The following is a 22287-nucleotide window of genomic DNA, read 5'->3' on the forward strand; positions in this document are numbered from 1 at the left end:
CAATTATAGAATTCAAATTAAACATTAAAAATTAAAATATTATCTTTATGTACCAACATATATAATTTTATCAAACACGTGAGAATAAAAAAACATAGTCATCACATTAAAAAAATGTCATCCTTAAATACCAAATAATGTATTGAACTAATATATACACTTGTTTTACTCCACATGTAATATAGTCATATATTTCATATAATACATTATACTAGGTACTATCACATACAATACATCATACATCTATTCGCCAAATTCTCAATCATATAATAGTTAACAACCACACTTGCAACATTATATGCATACAAAGTTCGCTCAACCTCCATGTTCATTTGCAATCATGGTTATAGACACAACGCAGAGCAAACACAAATGTGGTTTAAGCAAGCAACACACATCAGCAATCACCCAAAAGGTCGAGTACAAAAACTCACATTGCTTCATTTGTCCTCGATAACTTAGCTTATCTAAACGCCTAAGCCTCCTTTATCCTATCAGCTAAGCATAACAATCATTTATCGATTAACTCAAAGGTATTCAAATATTAAGACCCATAGTTATACAGAAACTTTTTCAAGAACTCTTACTCTCTTTCCCTCTAATTTATGAGTACAGAGAGGCTTGGGGCTTACCAACTTATCGAATTCTTGGCTTCCCAAACTTCAAATCCCACATTTACCACATCATGCAGAGATTTCTTGAACCTTCTCTTATTTTTCAAAGCAACCGAAGAAGACTTTACAGGCTAGAAAGAGATTACTAGCTAGCTTTCGAAGAATTCTTTCTTCTCCACACACATTGTTAAAGTTGCACTGTCTCCTTAGGCTATTTTAGCCAATCACTGTTAATTATTTTGTCTCCCACTAGGGGGATTGTCGATTCCAAACTAACTAAACCAGAATTGAGATCCAACTGACCACAATTCAGCCACCAAAATTTTGAATTTCCTCGGTGTAGCCAACAATTTGCCAACTTATTCAATTTAATCCTAACTTTTCTTAATATTTAGGACCAAAAGATAACCGGGTGTGACAATAACTATCTCAGAATATTAAAAAATATATTATCTTGACATTAGACTCAAGCCCATGTGCCCCAAAAATGGAATCAAATAACTAGTAATTTGTATAACTGTTATGGAAAATTAAAAATATATTATTGTAATACCAGACTCAAGCCCATGTGCTCCGAAAATAAAATAAAATAAAATAATTAGTAATTTTTTATAATTATTTTGAAAAATTAAAAAGACGTTGTAGCATTAGACTGAATCCCTAAGTGCCTCAAAAATGAAATCAAGTAACTAATAATCTTATAACTAGTCTAGAAAATTAAAAATATTTTTTAGCACCAAACTCAATCGCAAGTGACCCAAGTGTCAATCTTTCGACCACAATAAATACACAAAACCCTATGGGTAAACCCACTTATTTAGTATACTAGGTTAAAATTTACTCATAATTTGATATTTATATATATTTTTTTATATTGTGTTTCTCTTTATAACGTGAGATTACTAGCATTGTAAACTACTAAAACTCACTTATTTGTTGGCGTGATACATTTGGCACGACATTAATCTCTACTTAACTTAGAAAAATATCAATAATGTTTATAATAATATATATTTTATGGCAAGTGGTGGTCAATTACAGGTGTTGACTGGGAGAAATTAATTTGCTAGTGCTACTAATCTAAAATTACCATTAATCGCCATAAGTGATTTCAACAACTTTTGGGAGTGATTTTGTTGGGAGGAGCTATCTCAACTAATTTTGGAGATTGAGAGTTGATTCATGCTCATCACATCAATTGTCGTTGCAAGGTTTGATTGGCGACAGAGTCAATCAATTCACCTCGTTTAGGACCAAATGGAGATGCGATGGTGGCAACTAGAGTATATAGGCTTTTAGTAATGATAGCCTAATATATTTAAGCTACCATAGGGCATGAGGATGTGACTTGTAGGCCTCCTGACGAGACTTAATAATATCTTATGTGTATAAGAAATCTCTTACTTTAATTTCTAATGTAAATTTTTAAAAATTTTTAATGTAATTTAATCTATATATATTTATAATAATGCTATTGGTTAGTCCAAATAGTTAATTTTGATAAATATTTGATTAAATTATTGACGTGAATTTTTCTTAAATAAATACTATTCTAACAAAAAACATTTCAATATGTTGAGCTAGAATAAATAATTTAAAAAACCTATGTCAGCTACCAAAATTGTTAAGGGATCTAATTATTTGGACTAACTAAAAACATGATTAATTTTCGCCTTTTTAATAATTATAGCACAATGGTAAATTTGCAGCTTCAATCTACTATGCTTGTATTTGGGATTTAGCCTTTATGTTTTAATCTTTGTAACACACAAAAAAATGTTTTTGTATGATAAGGTGGGATGGGCATTTTTAAAAACATTTCAATTTTAGTGTTTTATATAAAATAATTAAGAATATAAACTATTATGTAGAAAAATCGAATTATGTAAAGATGGATAATAAATCCTAAAGTTGAACCTAGTACAGATGCATTAACCAAAAATTCACCTCACAATCATTTGTGATTTGATTTAATAAAAAACACTTTTTAAAAGATAAATTTAATATAAATAAATTGGTGTAAGTTTTTATCAATTGATCGGAAATGAAGCAAGGATAGTTTATAATGTTTTTAATTTAATAACATATAATTTAAATTGATTTGTAATAATTTATCAATTTACAATATTAAATCTCACCATAATTGTAAGTGTTACAGGACTAGAACTTTCGTCTTGCAGTCCGTGCGGCCTTAGGTGATTTTTTCGCTTCAAATATATTTAAATTAGTCTAACTCTTGAAAATGAGAATTCTCACACTCTAAGGCATTGAAAATAAAATGGAAACAACTTGAAGACAAAGAAAGCTCAAAAGAACAAAACAATCACAGAAAAACAAAAGTATGTCAAGTGTTTTAATAAATGTTATCAGTATATTCGTTAACTCAAAAAATATGATACAATGGATGATTACAAATGAGGAAAATGACTTCTATTTATAGTTGAGTTCCCCCAAATTCAATGGTACACCTAACTTTACATCGACGGACAAGATCGAAACATATCTACAATTAAGAGATTTAAATAATTCTCAAAATTACATAATTAAATCTTATCATTTTACAAATCTTTTAATATTATATTTCCTATTTACCAAAGTAGCCCTAATTTTTCATAAGTACCTCGTCGGGCCACTAATGCTTAAAGTAGATGAGTTTTGTCAATTATTCTTCGAATCGGATTAGCTCAAGTGAGTCAAATGAGCCTGGTTTAATATATTGACATTCACGAGACGTTATTTGTGTAATGGTTACAAGCTTTAAATGCGAATTGTAAAATAAGCGGGTAATAAAAATACAATAAATTCATAAATATAATACAAATATAAAACATTTTACTACAAAATAAAATTAAATTAATACAAAGTAGAAAAAAATTGGATAAGCGGGAGCGATAATAATGTATTGGGAAATTGGGATGATTTTATATCGCATACCTCATTCCCTCCAAATCCCTCTCAAGTTTCCCTCCGAATAGTCAAATAAATGCTCCTCCGTTTTGGTTCCTCACTCAGCTCCTTAAAACTACATCTATATCCCCATCCCCATCCCCATCTCATATCAATGGCCGCCAAAACAATAACTGATTTCTTTAACCCAAACCCAGCCCCAGCCAAGCGGCGGAAACTCTCCACTTCGTCCGATCATCAACCATTTTCCTCTCTCACACCCGACCAAAAATCTCGGATTGAATTAAACAAATGCCTTGCCATCTCAAAACGCAATCTCAAACTCTGTTCCCAAAAGGTTGAAGGATCAGGTTATGTTAAGCTGGAGGAGCTTTTGGTGGAGGACACCTGGCTTCAGGTCTTACCCGGAGAGTTTCAGAAGCCTTACGCCCTCAACTTGTGCAAATTTGTGGAGGCCGAGTTATCCAGTGGCGCCGTCCCTATTTTTCCTCCTCGGCACTTAATTTTCAATGCTCTCAATTCTACTCCGTTTCACAGGGTCAAAGTAGTTATCATTGGTCAGGTAAAATTCCATAGCTTCATGTATGCCATCTTTAAATTTACACTCCATCAACGGGAGACTTGACATTGCAGTTGGTAAAACGTCGAAAATAGAGCACCATTTTGTTTACTTATGAGCGTATGGATTTACCCATGTTACTCGAGTTTGGGCGTGTCCACATGAGTTTAATTTTAAGAAAAAAAAATGTATTTGGAGACTTCTTGGAGGATTAAATCCTTACACGCTCTAATATGTATTGGATACCAATGTTTGGTAGGGTTTTGTATTAAGGAATCAAGAGTTTGAAGTAACATAGATTTTTTACTGATTTCAGGACCCATATCATGGACCTGGTCAAGCAATGGGGCTTTCATTTTCAGTGCCAGAGGGAGTAAAGATTCCCTCAAGCCTGGCGAATATATTTAAGGAACTCAAGCAAGATCTTGGCTGTTCAATTCCACTTCATGGGAATCTACACAAATGGGCTGTTCAGGTGAAAATTGTATACTTTATATTAAAATGCACTGATAATTGAACCCATAAATGAAGAAAATATGGATTTCTTCTTATAGTATCTTCTTCTCTAATTGTTTATATATATTGTAGGGTGTTCTTTTGCTTAACACGGTTCTCACTGGTAATTTTCTTACCCATATTTCAGGTTGTAGTATTATTTTTATGTGAGATTACGATGGATTCTTATGACTTTGGTCATGGAAATATGTACACTGCATTCATGACAAAGATGATTATGGCAATGGTATGGTGAAACATCATTTTACTGTAAACACCATAGGAGCTAAAAAGAGAACTATTTAGCAACTGCAAATTGTAATAGCTAGTTTATAAAAGAAGCAAGATAAACCTTTTAGGAGAAGTCTGCATGATTCACCCTTTCAAATTAGATCCAGGTACCAGTTTATCAAAGTGTTGTCTCTTTAGGGATTTGAACAGGTTGTGAAGATTAACATAGTTACCTTGCTTGTTCATATAACAAAGTCATGGTCATGTTATACAAATCTTAACTTAGGGAATGTTTTGCTACCTCTTGGCATCATCTCCTTTGGAGATTGTTAAGTGGTTTAATATTGCATCTCTTAAATATTGGATTTTCTGTGATATAAATTAAAGTTGGCCTTCCACTTATTGCTAATTGGTTTTAGATCGGGTGCTTAACATGGTATCAAAGTCAAAGCTTTGTTATGTTATTGATCCAATGTGGTAGACGACCCTTTGTAAGGTTGTCCTCGTGTGTGTTATGTGAGCTACTCGTGAAAAGGAATGTTGAGTGGTGTTATACCACATATGTTAAATATTGGGTTTCCCAAGATCGACAATTGGATGCTTAACTGAGATGAAGCTGTCCATCTCTTTTTCTAATCTATAGCATTCTTTGTTTTTTGTTTTCATTCTTGATATTTAGTAAGGAAGCAGCAAGCTAATTCTCATGCAAAGAAAGGGTGGGAGCAATTTACTGATGCTGTTATTAAGACTATCTCACAAAAGAAGGAAGGTGTTGTTTTTCTTCTATGGGGGAACTCTGCTCAAGTAAAATCCAAGTGCGTCTTTGTTTCAATCCTATTCCTTCCCTTTCCACACTTCCTTTTATATTTGTAAATTCTGGGAATTTTTTTTCTTGCAGAAGTTAAATTCTGCTCTTCAGCTCATTTTGAAAGAATAATTCCTTTCAATATCTTATCTACATTTAGCGTCTTGCATGCACTTGCCATTTTAGGGCAGTATGCTAGTTTTAGTACAACTAAACATGGGTGTGGGTTATGCTATTCAAATCCGGGTATGAGTGTTAAATATGGTTGTTGAGCATGAATATTTCAAGAAAAAGAAGTTGGAGCAACATTGGTTGAAAATAGTTGAAATCTAAGATATTTGTTATTCTATATGTTCTTGCTCTATGTATCCTGCTATGTTGGTATGTTTAAGAGTGCACTGCAATGTCAGGTATAAAATGTGCACTGTTCCAATAGGAAAACTAAAACGTTCACCATTATAATATTGGCAAACTTGGTTGAGACTTATCTTAATCTATCACAGACTGATTGATCAGACAAAGCATCACATTCTCAAGGCAGCTCATCCTTCTGGTTTGTCTGCAAATAGAGGCTTCTTTGGTTGCAGGTTAGTACGGGTCAAAACAAGTTCACTTTGTGATATGCACATAGAGTCTGCTGGCTTTGTTATAAATAATTCAGTTTTTGGATTCCAAGGTATTGGTTGGTTTATTATTGGATTTTATGGTTACAACAATGGGCCAATTGAACTTGGTATTAAATAGGCTTGGGTAAGAGTGTTGGACATGAGTATGTTCCGACACAGGTATATATACTTTCTTTTTTCAAGATTTCCATGTATTTGGAGGATCCTTGAAAGATCATATTTCTGTATCATTGTCCTGGATATGCGTTGGACATGGACATTGAACATGTGTACTTGAAGAAAAATGAAACGTTGGAGCAACCCAGATAAATAGTAGGCACGTACAAAACTGAACAGTGATTATTGTTCTCCCTTTTGAATTTGTTTTTACAGGCTATATAAAAATATCACTTATCAATGACTAGGGTTAAGTCCCCATCTTTTTATCTAATTATCCATATTTTTTAAACAGGCATTTCTCTTGCACAAATCAGCTTTTGGAGCAAATGGGAACTGCCCCTATAGATTGGCAACTTTGATTTCTGACTGACCTTTTCTGCAGACATTTTGTGTGCAAACTAATCTATAGCCTTCTACTTGAATTTTGCTACAAAGACAAGCTTTGGGGATTTGTTTCGGGAATTAGGTTGTGATTTTGCAATAGGCACATTTTGGGATGGGGTTTGTAACAGTTATGTGATCCTCTACTAGCTTTTGGAGCATATTTGTATGCAGAAGTCACCAAAGACTGTGCAATGATATCATGCTCATTGCTATTTGCTAACCTAATATTCTCTTTATTTATAGGGTTACTAAATACTTGATCTCTAATCTCTTAGAACGCTGAGTTGTTAATGTATGACTATCGTTATAATGTTAACCTACTTCCAAGTTCTCGTTGTGCTAAAGAATTACAGGTTTTCCTCGGAAGAGGTTAAGTTTACAAAATTTGACCTACACTGGTAGTTTTATGGCTCAAATTAAGACCTCATTATCATAGCAATTTTAGTTCAGTCGAAGTAATAGAAGACCTTAACACAGAACATAACCAATAACGGCATAAACTGTAAGGTGAGCATGTCCATATACAATTCTCCAACTTTTCATGTTTCTTAAATTTCAATATTTTTATTGATGCATATCAGAACATGAGCATGAAAGTATAATCCTCTAATGGTTATCCAAATATATCAAATTCTTAAAAGAAGATTGAACATAGTTTGTCTCAAACATTCACACCCAAGTTTGAATAATATAGATATCCACTACTTATTTCAAACTCAACCCATGTAGAAGTTTAATCTAATCACATATAACAGAATTATTAGACTTCAAGTGATGATGTATTGATGTGTGTATCTGTTAAGCTACAATAAGAGCATGGTGTAGATGCATAGCAACTTATTAACTAGCATGTAAAATAATAATAATAATAATAATAATAATAATAATAATAATAATAATAATAATAATAATAATAATAATAACAAACAAAAACCGACTTCAGTGCATTAAAAATAAATTTTTATATTTAACCTTCATTTTAAAGAGATTCGGAAGGGAAAAGAGTTCCTCATTAAAAACTAACAAGTTGCAAAAATCCCTGCAAAGCGATACAATAAGCCACATTTTCAACCTTTTTCTTTTCCATTCCATCTCTCTTAAAGTTGCAAAACATAATGAAAAGTATTGAACTCTTGATTACTCGTATACACCCAAAATACATGTAAATATATATGTAAATTGCAATTGATCCAATTATAATATATATAATTCATACAACAAATCCCTTAACATGTTTGGTTTGGGGAGAGTATGAATGCATTATAGCTCAATTCAGCGGGCTATCACTAAACTATTATTTGGTTCATTGTAATTGTCTATTACGGCCCGTGTATGAATACGGGCTTAATTAGGGAAGAGAGAACATAACAATTCCCTGTTCTTCCCACTGAATGGGTGATTCAGGGTGTGACTTGATATCCCCTCTCACTCAGCCTCCGTTACTTGCTTCGCCTCCGGCCACTTGCCCCAATCTCTTCTTGGGCATGCCATAGAGAAAGGCAAGAAGAGAGCTGCCTCTATTTTTCTTCGTTTTGAAACCTCTCTCACTCAACCCGATAGCCCTTCTCACCCAGCCTCCATTGCTTGCTTCGCCTCCGACCACTAGCTCCAAACTCTTCTCGGGCATGCCATAGAGAAAGGAAAGAAGAGAGTCGCCTCTATTTTTCTCTCTCTAAATAAAAATTTTCAAAGGCTTCTCCTTTCTTTTTTTTTGTAACAGACCCAAGAGTTTTAACCCTATTATTTTCAGGTATTTTTCTTCACATAAGCTACGATCCTTTTCCTTGTATGTTAATAACTTAATATCATTCATTTACTGGGTTTCAGCTCTTTTAGTTTTATATTGCACCATTTAAAAAAAAAGACCTTTATGCTTTTTTTACTAATGGATGATTTCTTTTTTTCTTTCTTTACTTCATGATTAAGTATATAGGCATTGTTGGTTCATTCTAAGAGGATATTGGATGTTGTTTTATTTTGGGTTTAAATTGTTAAAAGCATTAATTAGTCAAAGGAAAAGAAGTGTTTTTAAGGAGGATTTGGGGTTGCCTGTGTTCTTCTGTTGTTCTTCTTGATTTGTTGTGTAAAAGAAAGCACTAGGTGTTAATTGCAATGTATTTGATTAGTTTTATTTTGCGGGTGACCGATTTTGTTGTCATTTAGAGTATGCTAAAGTGAATGGTGAATTGCTTACTAAAAGAGGAGAAAGGTTTTATTTGTTTAGGATGCAAATCTATCATTTATGCTTTTAAGTTCCTCTTTAAGTTATTCAACAAACTTGTTTTGACAAATTCATCACACACACTTTGCTCCATGTTTGATTCTTGTTCTTTTTTAACTTTCCTTATTAAGAAAAACTTTAAGATAAAATTCTTTTACTGTGTCTTCAGTGGTACCTACAAACACAATTGAATAAGCAATTAATGGATTTCTTGGAATAAGCTTTGACACCGTGAGTTTCTCGTTAAATGTAACTTTTTTTCCGTAACAAAGCTAAGCAGAGCAAGACAATGAATCCAAGTTAAAAATCATTGAAACTAAACAGAACATTCATGGAGTGGTATTTGGACCAATGATCTGGTCTATTTGTCAGCCGATGAATCCCTAGACCTTTAAATTTGAAATGTTATTCATCTCCTATTACACATCATGAAATAATCCTATTTAGCTTTTTCTTCTTTGCTGGGTTATGTAATGTTATTTGTTTCTTTTTCGTCGTGTTATGGGCATGTTGCTTTACTTATTCAAACATATTGCTTTATTTATTTTTCTTTTTTTAGTACTGAACTTGTCTTGTTATTTTTGCCTCTCAGTCCCAGTGATGCGGAAATCCCGGATCTAGACACAAAAGAAACACAAATTAGAAATAAAACGAGAATAAATAAAATTAGTTAAATAATAATAATAATAATAAAAGGATAGATTTGCCCTATGGAACCCTTGGTTAACTTGTAACCAAAAACGCCAATGATTGAGCGACTCCCTACGAAACCCCTAGAAGAAGAACCTCTAGAAACACCGATGAACGGGAAAGAAATTTGAATATTTGTAACTCCGAAATACCTTCGAAAGTAACAAACTCCAAACTAAATAGCAAGAGAAGAATCACTCTACTCTCAAAAATTTACCTCACACAAATTTGGAAGAAAACAAATACTCTCTTTTTATTCCCTCCTAATGTGTAGAAAGCAAGCCTATTTATAGGCAAATTACAAGAGTAATTGAATCCTAATAAAACTCTTTCAAGAGTAATTGAATCCTAATAAAACTCTTTAAAATTATCTAAGAAAATAAATAAATAATAACCTAACCAATAAAATTACTTAACTCATAAGTGATGTGTCCCAACCAATGAGAATTAAGTAAATAATAATAATAAGATACATAAAAGATTAATCCACCAATTCATGGGCTTTCACTATTCCAAGATTGGTCCAGTGAATTGCATTCCCGTATTTGTCAACGTCACGAACATGATGACTTAAATTTGTAGCAACAAAGTGTTGGACAAAAGCATTCATCTTTGATTTTAATTGTCGTGCCTTGCTTCGAGTGATTGGATCACTAGGAAAAATAACCCCTTGAGTGTCACCTCCTTGGCTCGTATCATTCTCCCCCTCTTCAAGAAGATTCGTCCTTGAATCTGAACCTACATCAAATTCAAAAGGAGAAAGATCAGAAACATTGAAAGTAGCACTAACACTATACTCACCAGGAAGATCAATGCGATAAGCATTGTCATTTATTTTCTCGAGTACTTGGAATGGTCCATCCCCTCGTGCATCAAGTTTATTCTTTCTCTTAGAAGGAAATCGTTCCTTCCTCATATGTACACATACCCAATCTTCATGTTCAAACAAGACTTGCTTTCGCCCTTTATTAGCTCGATGTGCATTGGACTCATTCTTTTTCTCAATGGCTTTACGAGCCTTCTCATGGATCTCTTTCACTAAATCAGCTTTCCTTTCACCATCTAAATTAGCAATCTCATTCAAAGGTAAATGAAGCAAATCTAAAACAGTAAGTGGATTAAAGCCATATACAATCTCAGAAGGATTAAAACCTGTGGAAGAATGAACAGAACGATTATAACCAAACTCAACATAGGGTATCCATTCTTTCCAAGATTTAACATTCTTACCTATTATGGCTCTAAGCAAAGATCCCAAAACTCGATTTACCACCTCGGTTTGACCATCAGTTTGAGGGTGGCATGTAGTAGAGCAAAGTAGTTTAGTATCTAACTTACCCCATAACACCTTCCAAAAGTGACTAAGAAATTTTGCATCTCTATCGGAAACGATAGTCCTTGGGATTCCATGTAATCTCACAACTTCACCGAAAAATAGATCGGCAACATGGGTTGCATCATCAGTCTTATGGCATGGAATGAAATGAGCCATTTTAGAAAATCGATCCACAACCACAAAGATGCTATCTCGTCCACGCTTTGTCCTTGGTAAATCTATTACAAAATCCATTGAAATGTCAGTCCAAGGTGAACTAGGAACAGGAAGAGGAGTATATAGACCATGAGGCATCATAGTGGATTTAGCTTATTTACAAGTAATGCAAGTAGAGCAAATTTTCTTAACAAGTTTTCGCATGTTAGGCCAATAAAAATTCTCATGTAAAACATCATAAGTCTTAGTGACTCCAAAATGACCCATAAGACCACCACTATGAGCCTCTCGAACCAATAATTCTCGCATTTAACACTTTGGTAAGCATAGTCTATTATTTCAAAAAAGATAGCCATCATGCTTATAAAATTTATGAAATGCACCATGTTCACATGCGTCATAAATGCTTGCAAAATCAGAATCAGTGGCATATAAATATTTGAGATACTCAAAACCTAATAACTTAGTATGCAAAGTACTAAGTAAAATGTACCTCCTTGATAGAGCATCAGCCACAATATTATCTTTACCTTTTTTATACCTTATAATATAAGGAAAAGATTCAATGAATTCAACCCATCTCGCATGTCGCTTGTTCAACTTACCTTATCCCTTTAAGTGCTTAAGTGATTCATGGTCAGTGTGAATCACAAACTCCTTTGGTAAAAGGTAATGTTGCCAAACTTCTAATGCCCTTACCAAGGCATACAACTCTTTATCATAGGTCGAATAGTTCAAATGTGCTCCACCAAGTTTCTCACTAAAGTAGGCTAGTGGTTTACTATCTTGCATGAGGACGACACCTATACCTACACCAGAAGCATCACATTCAATCTCAAACGTCTTTTCAAAATTAGGTAAAACAAGAATAGAGCATTACACACTTTATCTTTAAGTTCATTAAATGCTAATTCTTGCTTATCTGTCCAATGAAAAGATACATCCTTTTTAATAAGTGCAGTCAAAGGCGAAGCAATTGTGGAAAAGTTACGAACAAACCTGCGGTAGAAATCCGCTAACCCAAGGAAAGACCTTACCTCAGAAATAGTTTTAGGGATAGCCATTCTTTAATTGCCTTTACCTTTTCCTCATCCACATGGATTCCTGTAGAACTTATCACAAAACCTAAAAAAATAAGCTTATCCATACAAAATGTGTATTTTTCAAGATTAGCAAAGAGTCGTTCATGCCTTAACACATCCAATACTAATTTAACATGCCCAACATGATCATTCAAAGTTTTGCTATAAATCAGTATGCCATCAAAATACACAACGACAAATTTTCCTAAAAAAGGTCTAAGTATGTGGTTCATTAATCTCATGAATGTGCTAGGAGCATTAGTTAAGCCAAACGGCATGACTAACCACTCATACAGGCCATACTTAGTTTTAAAAGCAGTTTTCCATTCATCACCTTGTTTCATTCTTATTTGATGGTAACCACTTTTTAAGTCAATTTTAGAGAAAATGCATGCACTATTAAGCTCATCCAACATATCATCTAATCGAGGAATTGGATATCGATATTTTACCATAATCTTATTGACAGCACGACAATCAACACACATTCTCCAAGAACTATCTTTTTTTGGGATGAGAAGTACAAGGACCGCACCAGGGCTTAGACTCTCACAAATCAACCCTTTCTCTAAGAGATCTTCAACTTGCCTTTGTAACTCCTTAGTTTCTTCAAGATTGCTTCGATAGACTGGTTTATTCGGAATACTCGAACCAGGCACAAAGTCAATTTGATGTTCAATCCCTCGTAAAAGAGGTAATCCCTTAGGCATTTCAGAAGGAAATACATCCTCAAAATCCTGCAAAAGATCAACAAAACAACTAGATAAATGTGTATTAGGGTTAGTCGAAATAAAGTTTTCCCTAAACCTAATAATTACAAATGTTTGTTTTGTACAAAGAGCAAATTTGATATCTCGAAACCTAGCGAATAAACTCACTTTCTCATCTTGTGACTTGTGTGTGCAATTACTCACCAATGTTGGGCCTTTAAGTTGGCTTTTAACACTAAGGGCCTCTTTACTCTCAGCCTTTTTCAATGATTTTACCTCACTTCCCTTACCTATCTCACTAGTAAGTTTGAGTTGATCATTGTAGACTTCTTGAGGAGGAAGTTGAGCCAAAGTAAACTTTTTTCCAAGGAACACAAAGGTATATTGGTTAAGGAACCCATCATGATTTACTCGTCGATCAAACTGCCATGGTCGTCCAAGTAATATGTGCCCAACTTGCATTGAAACAGCATCACACAAAACTTTATTAGAGTATCTACCAATGGAAAATGAAACTAAGCATTATTTAGATACTTTTACCTCCCCACTATCATTCAGCCATTGCAAGCGGTATGGCCTTGGATGCTTCACACAAGGTAGGCCAAGTTTCTCAACAAGGGAAGAACTTACCACATTGGTGCAACTTCCACTATCGATGATCAATGAACTAGGTTGTCCACTAATCAAACATCTCGTGTGGAAAATGTTATCTCTTTCTTCGCGCCCTTCCTCTTTAAATTGGACATTTAAAGCCCTTTGAGCAACAAGTGCTTTCTCACTATACTTCAAGTATTCTTCATACTCATCATGAGTATGCACATCATCAGTATCTTCCAAATGAGGCATCTCATCTTCGTTATCAGACTCAAAATTAACCTCGCCATCTTCTCGAATCACCAATGACTTTTTATTAGGGCATTCTCGAGTATAGTGACCCCTTCCTTGGCATTTGAAGCAGGTAATATCTTTTGGCTGCTTAATGGGACTAGGAGAAGTAGAAGAAGAAGATGGAGCTCGATTAGTAGAAGTAGAACCTTTAAGTGAATTAGGCATACCTCTATCTTTGGAGTAAGTTCTAGGCTCATTTGGCTTTAACTGTGCATCTCTCCCATTCCACAATCTATCATATTGTTTTTGCCAATTTCCTCTCCAAGCAGGATTAGAAACTGAACTAACACCCCTCGTTGTCCCTTTCTTTCTTAATTGCTTTTCAATGGTGAGTGCGGTTTGAAGCATCTCTTCAACATCCATGTAGTGTTGTAACTCAACTCGATTTGCAATCTCAGGCTTTAGGCCGGCAAGGAATCTAGCCATAGTCACCTCAGCCTCTTCAACAAGATTGGCTCTAATCTGAATAGTCTCCATCTCTTTGTAGTAGTCATCCACAGACCTATCTCCTTAAACAATATGTTAGAGTCTTTTATGGAGTTCTCGATAATAGTATAGTGGAACAAATCGTTTTCACAAGATGCGCTTCATTTCAACCCAAGTAGTAACTGGTTGCTCTCTATAAAGAATCCTGCTTTTACATAATTGATTCCACCATGTTAGTGCATAATTAATGAACTCAGTGACAACGTATGTTACCTTTTTCTCATAAGAGTAATTGTAACAAGCAAAGACTGCTTCCATCTTTTCCTCCCAATCAAGGTAAGCATCAGGATCATTCTTCCCTGAGAAAGAAGGAAATTTTGGTTTGGGGGTGTCATTGTTTCGTTCCAACCTTTCTCTAGGTACATACTCGGACTCAAAGTCATCATCAAAAACATGGTCCTCCCTTCGTTTAAAAGTTCGATCTCGCGAATTTGATCGGCTTATAAAGACTTCGTTCAACTTCTTGTAATTATTGGCAATGTATCTCTCTTGAGTTGTAAGTTTTGTATCAAGATACTCCCTTTGCTCTTGTAACATCTGGGTCATGCGATGTTCGGATTGAGTTTACAACTTTTTCATCTCTTTTTGTAACAACTCGACCAAATGATCGTTCTCTCTTTTTTGCTCATCCTCTTCATTTTTACTAGTTTGAGATCTAGTGAGCGGCATGGTATCTGTGAAAGATCAAACAAACAGGAACAAGAAAGAAAAAATAATAATAACCTCACTCGTTAGCTCTCAAAAGAATAACTCTCTGAATGATTCAAAACTTGTAAATATGTTTGTAGAGGGTTACTAATCAAGATCAAATAACGGAGGTGCAAACTTCAAAGAAACAATGAAGACCCTAATTGCTCTAAGAGGCCAATAAACTTGACGAGGCAATTTGTAATGGAGGCTACACGGATGAAGGAATTGTGCGTGCCTTTAATATCTGCTAACACAAGAAGAAACAAAGTGTTAGAAAGCGTAAGAGAAACAAAAAACGTAGACCTGCAACGATCCCTAACTCTAGAGTCAAAGAAAAACTTTAATAAGAAGAACACTTAAGAAAATTCTACCCAATTTAAAAAAAAAATCGGAAACGTTTGGTGTCTTAAGATTTTCAAAAATTGAAGCTTTAATTATACTTGAGTCAAGAAAAGAATAAGGAAAAGAAATTCAATTTTGGGAAAAATAAAATAAAAATAATAACAATAATATGAAAAGAAGAAACCTACGTATGAAAAGTAGGCAACTTTTTTTTGCGGTTTTTTTTTGCGCTTTTTTTTTTTGCCGTTTTTTTTGCGCTTTTTGCTTTTTTTTAAAGAATAAGAGGAAAAAAAATCGATGAAACCGATGAGAAGTGTTTTTGGTATTTTGACTCGTTTCAGATATGATTTTAGCTTCAAAAATAACACCGAATGGCCTGAAACTGATACCAATTGATGCGAAAATCCCGGATCTAGACACAAGAGAAACACAAATTAGAAATAAAATGAGAATAAATAAAATTATTTAAATAATAATAATAAAAGGATAGATTTGTCCTATGGAACCCGTGGTTAACTTGTAACCAAAAACGCCAATGATTGAGCGGCTCCCTACGAAACCCTTAGAAGAAGAACCTCTAGAAACACCGATGAACGGGAAAGAAATTTGAATATTTGTAACTCCAAAATACCCTCGAAAGTAACAAACTCCAAACTAAATATCAAGAGAAGAATCACTCTACTCTCAAAAATTTGCCTCACACAAATTTGGAAGAAAACAAATACTCTCTTTTTATTCCCCCGTAATGTGTAGAAAGTAAGCCTATTTATAAGCAAATTACAAGAGTAATTGAATCCTAACAAAACTCTTTCAAGAGTAATTGAATCCTAATAAAACTCTTTAAAATTATCTAAGAAAATAAATAAATAATAACCTAACCAATAAAATTACTTAACTCATAAGTGACGTGTCTCAACCAATGAGAATTAAGTAAATAATAATAATAATAATAAGATACATAAAAGATTAATCCACCAATTCATGGGCTTTCACTATTCCAAGATTGGTCCAGTGAATTGCATTCCCGTATTTGTCAACGTCATGAACATGATGACTTAAATTTGTAGCAACAAAGTCTTGGACAAAAGCATTCATCTTTGATTTTAATTGTCGTGCCTTGCTTCGAGTGATTGGATCACTAGGAAAAACAACCCTTTGAGTGTCACCTCCTTGGCTCGTATCACCTAGCCTCCCTTGCTTTCTTCGCCTCCGGTCACTAGCACTTTTCCCTTAGCCCTTTGGCTTGCTTGCTCCACTCACAGCCGAGCCTCTTGTAATCACTGGATTACAGTAAGTTCTTTTGCAATTAAATTCTTTGATTTTTTTATTGTTATAGAGATTATTATTGAAGAACTGTGAACCTTTTAACTTAATTCTCTCTAATATGATACTGGCCAAGATTGTTAACTTTACATCAAAAAATTGCATTACTAGAACATAAAACCAGCAACACTTCGAGTTACTAGAATAATTACCTTCTGTCATTTCAAGAATTCTTCCATAGTTCTAAGATTGTAAGCTCCATTGGAAGAAATAGGAAAGCCTACTTTGATATTCTCATCTAATAAAACATCCTTCAATACACTCCGCTTCAATTATTAGATAGAATATATTCTATCAATGTTTTATTTGCATTTAACTCTTTGACTTATTCTCCATCTTTGATAAGTGCTAAAAGTAACATGTTTTAACCTTGTTCTTAATACGTTTTCGGATGCTTATTCGATGTTAATTGTGAATTTTATGCTTTTAATTTTCTAAATTTATGTTTTAATGCTTGATAGAACACTTTGGAGCAAAATGAGCAAAAGACAGAGTGTCGGAGCAAGCTACAAGAGCCACACGGCTGTGTGGTAGGTCGTGTCAATTGCACAGAATTACGCCCTGAACAGCGAAAAATCACGATTTTTAAGTTTTTCCTGCATTGTAAGACTTATATATGACAAAAATAAGAATATAGGATGAATCCGCCATAAAATACTCAAGAAAACAACTTGAAGAATATCATTGTAGCTGATTTTAAAGCAGATTTCTGTCAAGATTGAAAATTCCTAGTTGATTTTTTTAGGAAGTTATCATGAGTTTAACTATTTTTTGTGGTTATATTATATCTTGAACGCTTTTATTTTCAAGCATGAATTAATTTTTTAAATATCTAGGGGAGATGAACCCTATGATGAGTTATGTCATTTGATTTCTATTTTTACACAATAAACACTTAGTTTCTTATTTTGAACTATGTGTTTAATTATTGATTAAATATTTCTAGAGTATTAATTTATGTTTGATGTGCTTAAATTGATGGTTGAATAGATCCTATTTAAGATTAGATCTTGCCTAATTGAGTGGAGTTGTATATAATCCTAGAAGTAGGATAATATAAATCTATCATATTAGAGTCAAATCTAATAGGAGAATTCATATACGAGTTAATGCGAGAATAGGGGTTTTAATTAGAAATAAATTTCAATTAATTAACTTAGAGTCAATTTTTTTATGCTTGAAGGAAATATTAACATAATTTAGGGATTTTTACGAATCAAGGTGTTAAGTAAAGAAATTGTGTAATTTAGATTGATAATGACAAATGAAATCTAGGTGAATTCTTTCTTAGGTATTGTTTTGGTTTTTAAATGTTAATAGATTATTTTTCTTGATTTATTCTTTGTCATGTTCGTTAGTTAATCAAATTAGTTAATTTTAGTTTTAAATCAATCACTTGAATTATTCAGTTAAATAGTAGAAAGACAGTAATTACTAATTCTTTTAGTCTTCGTGGAAATGATATCTTTGCTCACGTAACTATACTATTAATTGATAGATGCATTTGTCTTAGTCAAATTTTTAGTTAGTTCCGTAAACATCAAGTTTTTGGCCTTGTTGCTGGAGACTAGAATATAAGGAAAATTTTATTTCTATTAATTTAGCATTTTTTTAATTTTAATTTTAATTTTAATATTTTTGTTTTTAATTTAATTGTTACATTTTAATTTTTCTTTTGTTTGATTCTTACAGGTTCCTTTGGTTTATGACTAGAGGCAACCTGTTGGAATCGTTAATTTTTTATAGTGAAATCAAAAAAACTGCTCACAAAAATCGTAGAGAAGTTAGAGAAGTAAGGTAAGGTAATAGATTTTAATAGACGATAAAGAGTAAAATGGCATTACTGTGGCGATGGATAATAATCCTATTAATCCGCAACTTCCTGCACGACCTGCTCCTCGGACTATGAATGACTATGCTAAGCCCATTTTGATTGGGGTTGAACCGAGTATTGTTAGACCGACTATTACTACAAATTATTTTGAGATTAAGCCTAACACAATTCAGATGGTGCATTTGTATGTTCAATTTGATGGGTTGCAAGATGAAGATCTGAATGCTCATTTAGCTAACTTTTTAGAGATCTACAACGTATTTAAGATCAATGGTGTTACTGATGATGCCATACGTTTATGGTTGTTCCCATTCTCTTTGAGGAGCAAAGCGAAATAGTGGTTGAATTCATTTTCACGAGGTTTCATCACTACTTGGGCTCAGATGACTAAAAAGTTTTTGTTGAAGTATTTTCCACCAGCCAAAACAATTAAGTTGAGGAATGACATCTCTTCTTTTGCTCAATTTGAGCTTGAGACATTTTATGATACATGAGAAAGATTTAATAATCTTTTGAGAATGTGTCCTCATCATGGATTACCTTTGTGGCTTCAAGTTCAAACATTTTACAACAGTTTGAATCGCTCGAATAAGTAGATAATTGATGCAACAACTGGTGAAACTCTTAATAATAAGGCACCTGAGGCAGCTCAAGAATTCATTAAGGAGATGACCCTGAATAATTATCAGTGGCAAGTTATGAGAACAAAACCTACTAAGGCAGCTAATGTTTTTAATATAGATGTAGTTGCTATGTTGGCAAGTCAGGTGGAAGTGTTGAATAAAAAGATTGATTGTTTGAGTTGCAGTAAACATGTGAATTCAGTAATGCAATGCGATGTGACTGGAGCCGGGATGATCAATCTGGAATGTTTGCACTTCAAGTCTAACATGGAGCATGAGTAAGTCGACTTTATGAGTAATCATTTTAGACTTCAAAATAACCCGTACAACAACAATTATAATCTAGGATGGAGGAATCATCCAAATTTCTCTTGGGGTGGTTAAGGAAATCAGAGGTCACAACCCCCTTCGGGTTTTCAGCAACCTTATCAACAAGAAAACAAATCGAATCTGGAAGAGATGTTGACTAAATTTATTTTAGTGTCAGAATCTAGATTCTAAAACATAAAAATGACTTTGATGAATCAACATACAACTATTTAGGGACTCGAGAATCAAATTAGCTAGCTTGCTAAATTGATTTTGGAAAGACAACAAGTAAGTTTACCTAGTAACACTGAAACCAACCCAAAGAAGTAAGTCCACGCAATCACTGACGAAGTGAAAAGGTGTAGTCGAGCTTGAAAATAAGTTCAATCTAGAAGCTGTTGAGAAAAATGATGGGGTTGAGGAATGCAAAAAAGAACATAACCTAGTGGTCAGAGAATACAAACTACCAATTCCATATCTGGTAAAGTTGAAGAAAGACCGCTGTAATACCCAATTTTTTCCCCGGGCCCAATCTAAAACCCAAAATAAATAAACCCACTAATTTAACCCAATTACAATACAACCCAAATAGCCCAATTACAGAAACCCAAACCCATATTAAAAAAAATATAAAAAAAACCTAGCTTAAGAAGCAGTAAGCTTCAGCCGCACGCCCAACAGCAGCCTCCCTAACTGCCGCCACATCTTCCATGCACGTACGCCTCTTCCACGGCCTCCATACCTGCGAGAAAAGCGAATCCAAACAACAATAGACGCAGCAAATAACGAAATAGGATTTTTATTACTTTTATTTTGCTGTAATTTTGGCTATAAAAAGCCATCAAAAATCTGTAAAAAAGGGGGATTCACGAATCGAAAGAGATTCAAAAGAAATAAAAAGCAGAAGAAGAAGTTTCAGCAAGGTGATAGCAATTTTTAGTTCTTAAAATATATTTTAGTTGCTGCTTGTTAATGGAATAATAGAGGAAAAGAAGATTAAAAGAAAGAGAAATTACCTTGCGTCGCTAACTTAGCCTTCTCCGTCGCAATCGGAGTACTGGCGAAGGTCGGAGGTGGTGGGACGGTTTGACTCCCAAACCGCGTGGTTAGGGTTTGTACTAAAGGGTAGCTATGTATTTAGCATTTTTTTTAGTTTTATATTTAATATGCTGCTATGCCGTTTCTAGCCTTTTTTCCATGGATATGAGCCACACATTTTTAGATAAAAGGGTAATTTGCACAAACGGACCTTTACTTTAGTTACGCGCATAAATTGATTCTTTCATTCCTTTTAATTTGGCTATACATTTTATGCTTCATTCCAATTTAATCCATGTTCGGATGTTGCGTTTTGAGGGAAGGGGATATTTCCCATTTTGGGACCTCATATTATCTGTGCGTCGTTTTTGGCCCTCAGTTTTATTTTATTTTCGTTTCTTTCCTTCTAATTTTGTTTTAAATTCGATCTAATCCTCACTAGTTTAATTTAATTTGCTTGTTTATTTATTTATTTAATTATTTATTATTACGACTATATTTTTTTAAAAAAAATTTAAATCTAACTTTATTTGAATGTTTAAGCTCATTATTAGCTTAAATTTACCATTAATATCATTTGAAGTTTTTGTATATTGTTATTTCCAATTTATTATGTATTATAAATAAAATTTGTTATGTATTATTTTATGAAAATTCAATGTAAATTGTACTTTTATTTTATAGTATACCTATTTTTAAAATTTATTTTTATAAGTTTTTATGTAAAAGTTTTTATACAATATATATATATATATAAGTCATATCAAATTATTATTATTATAAGGTTATTATGTTTATATTTTTAGAAACTATTTCAACTTCTTTTTGGATATTGTTATGTATATTAGCTTTTTTTCAAGTTTCATTTATTCAAATTAATATATATTCACATTATTTTATGTACTTTGATTTTCCTCTTGTATAATAATTATTTTTAAATTTATGTACATTAATTTCGTTTATTTCTATGCCATTATTGTATTTATTATTACATTTTATATTTAATGTAACATCACATTTTTTTACTCGATTTCAAACTTTTCAAAATTGAGATAATGCTCGTATTTAGGATTCTCAAGGAAATTGAGCCCTAACGTATTGGGTTTCGATATTCTTCGTTAAATCTAACAATCGAGCATTTCTCTTTAATCAAAAAATAAAGAACTCATTATTGGGAATTCAACACGTTGTGTCCTAACGTATTGGATGTGACGCATTGATTTCTCGAAATGAAGAATTTTTTTTCTAAAAAATAATAAAGGAAATATTCCGAGTTTGGGATTTTAGAGGAATTGTGCCCTAACGTATTGGGCCGCAATTTCTTAAATCTTGAATAAATGGATATTCTTTTAAATTTTTATTACGAGTATTCTGGCTTAATTCATTTTGGGGAAAATCAGAATGTCGTGCCCTAACACATTGGGTGTGGTATTTTTCTTTCTCTGAAATGATGAGGGTCTTAATACAAAACGTTTTAAAGTTTTTTTGCTAAGATTTACATTTTTTTTCAAATTTTCGACATTAAGACATTAATTAATTAACTAGGTACCAATTTTTAGGCGTAATGAGGGTGCTAATCCTTCCTCATACGTAACCGACTCCCGGACACGTTTTTTCTAAAATTCGTAGACCAAATCTATTTTTTGGTGATCCAATCACACCTCAATAAAAGATTGGTGGTGACTCCCAATTTTCATTTTTTAAAGTCGACAACCTAAAATTTTTATTTTTTTCAAAAAAATGGTTTCGACAACTTGGCGACTCCACTGGGGAATTTTT

General features: G+C 33.2%; 1 protein-coding gene and 1 non-coding gene across 2 annotated transcripts; one reads left to right on the top strand and one right to left on the bottom strand.

Annotated features, from left to right (window-relative positions):
• Window positions 1-3538: 3538 nt before the first annotated feature.
• LOC105764381 (uracil-DNA glycosylase, mitochondrial) lies at window positions 3539-7000 on the top strand. The gene is made up of 6 exons (XM_012582921.2): window positions 3539-4083; window positions 4397-4555; window positions 4669-4699; window positions 5486-5621; window positions 6115-6198; window positions 6689-7000. The coding sequence occupies exons 1-6, from the start codon at window positions 3598-3600 to the stop codon at window positions 6753-6755; spliced, it is 963 nt and encodes a 320-aa protein (XP_012438375.1). The 5' UTR covers window positions 3539-3597; the 3' UTR covers window positions 6756-7000.
• An 11969-nt stretch (window positions 7001-18969) lies between these two features.
• Window positions 18970-19076, bottom strand: LOC128035750 (small nucleolar RNA R71). The gene has a single exon (XR_008192300.1). It is a non-coding gene; the product is annotated as a small nucleolar RNA R71 (small nucleolar RNA).
• Window positions 19077-22287: the final 3211 nt, after the last annotated feature.

Source organism: Gossypium raimondii, chromosome 12 (assembly GCF_025698545.1).
Source record: "Gossypium raimondii isolate GPD5lz chromosome 12, ASM2569854v1, whole genome shotgun sequence".
In the NCBI taxonomy this organism is placed as follows: domain Eukaryota; kingdom Viridiplantae; phylum Streptophyta; class Magnoliopsida; order Malvales; family Malvaceae; genus Gossypium; species Gossypium raimondii.

What these genes read in the sequence shown, in the direction of transcription:
- LOC105764381 (XM_012582921.2), top strand. Translation starts at nt 3,598, where the DNA reads ATGCTCCTCCGTTTTGGTTCCTCACTCAGCTCCTTAAAACTACATCTA. An exon ending in TACACAAATGGGCTGTTCAG is followed by an intron (nt 4,556 to 4,668) that starts GTGAAAATTGTA and finishes TATATATTGTAG; the next exon opens with GGTGTTCTTTTGCTTAACAC. An exon ending in TCTGCTCAAGTAAAATCCAA is followed by an intron (nt 5,622 to 6,114) that starts GTGCGTCTTTGT and finishes AATCTATCACAG; the next exon opens with ACTGATTGATCAGACAAAGC.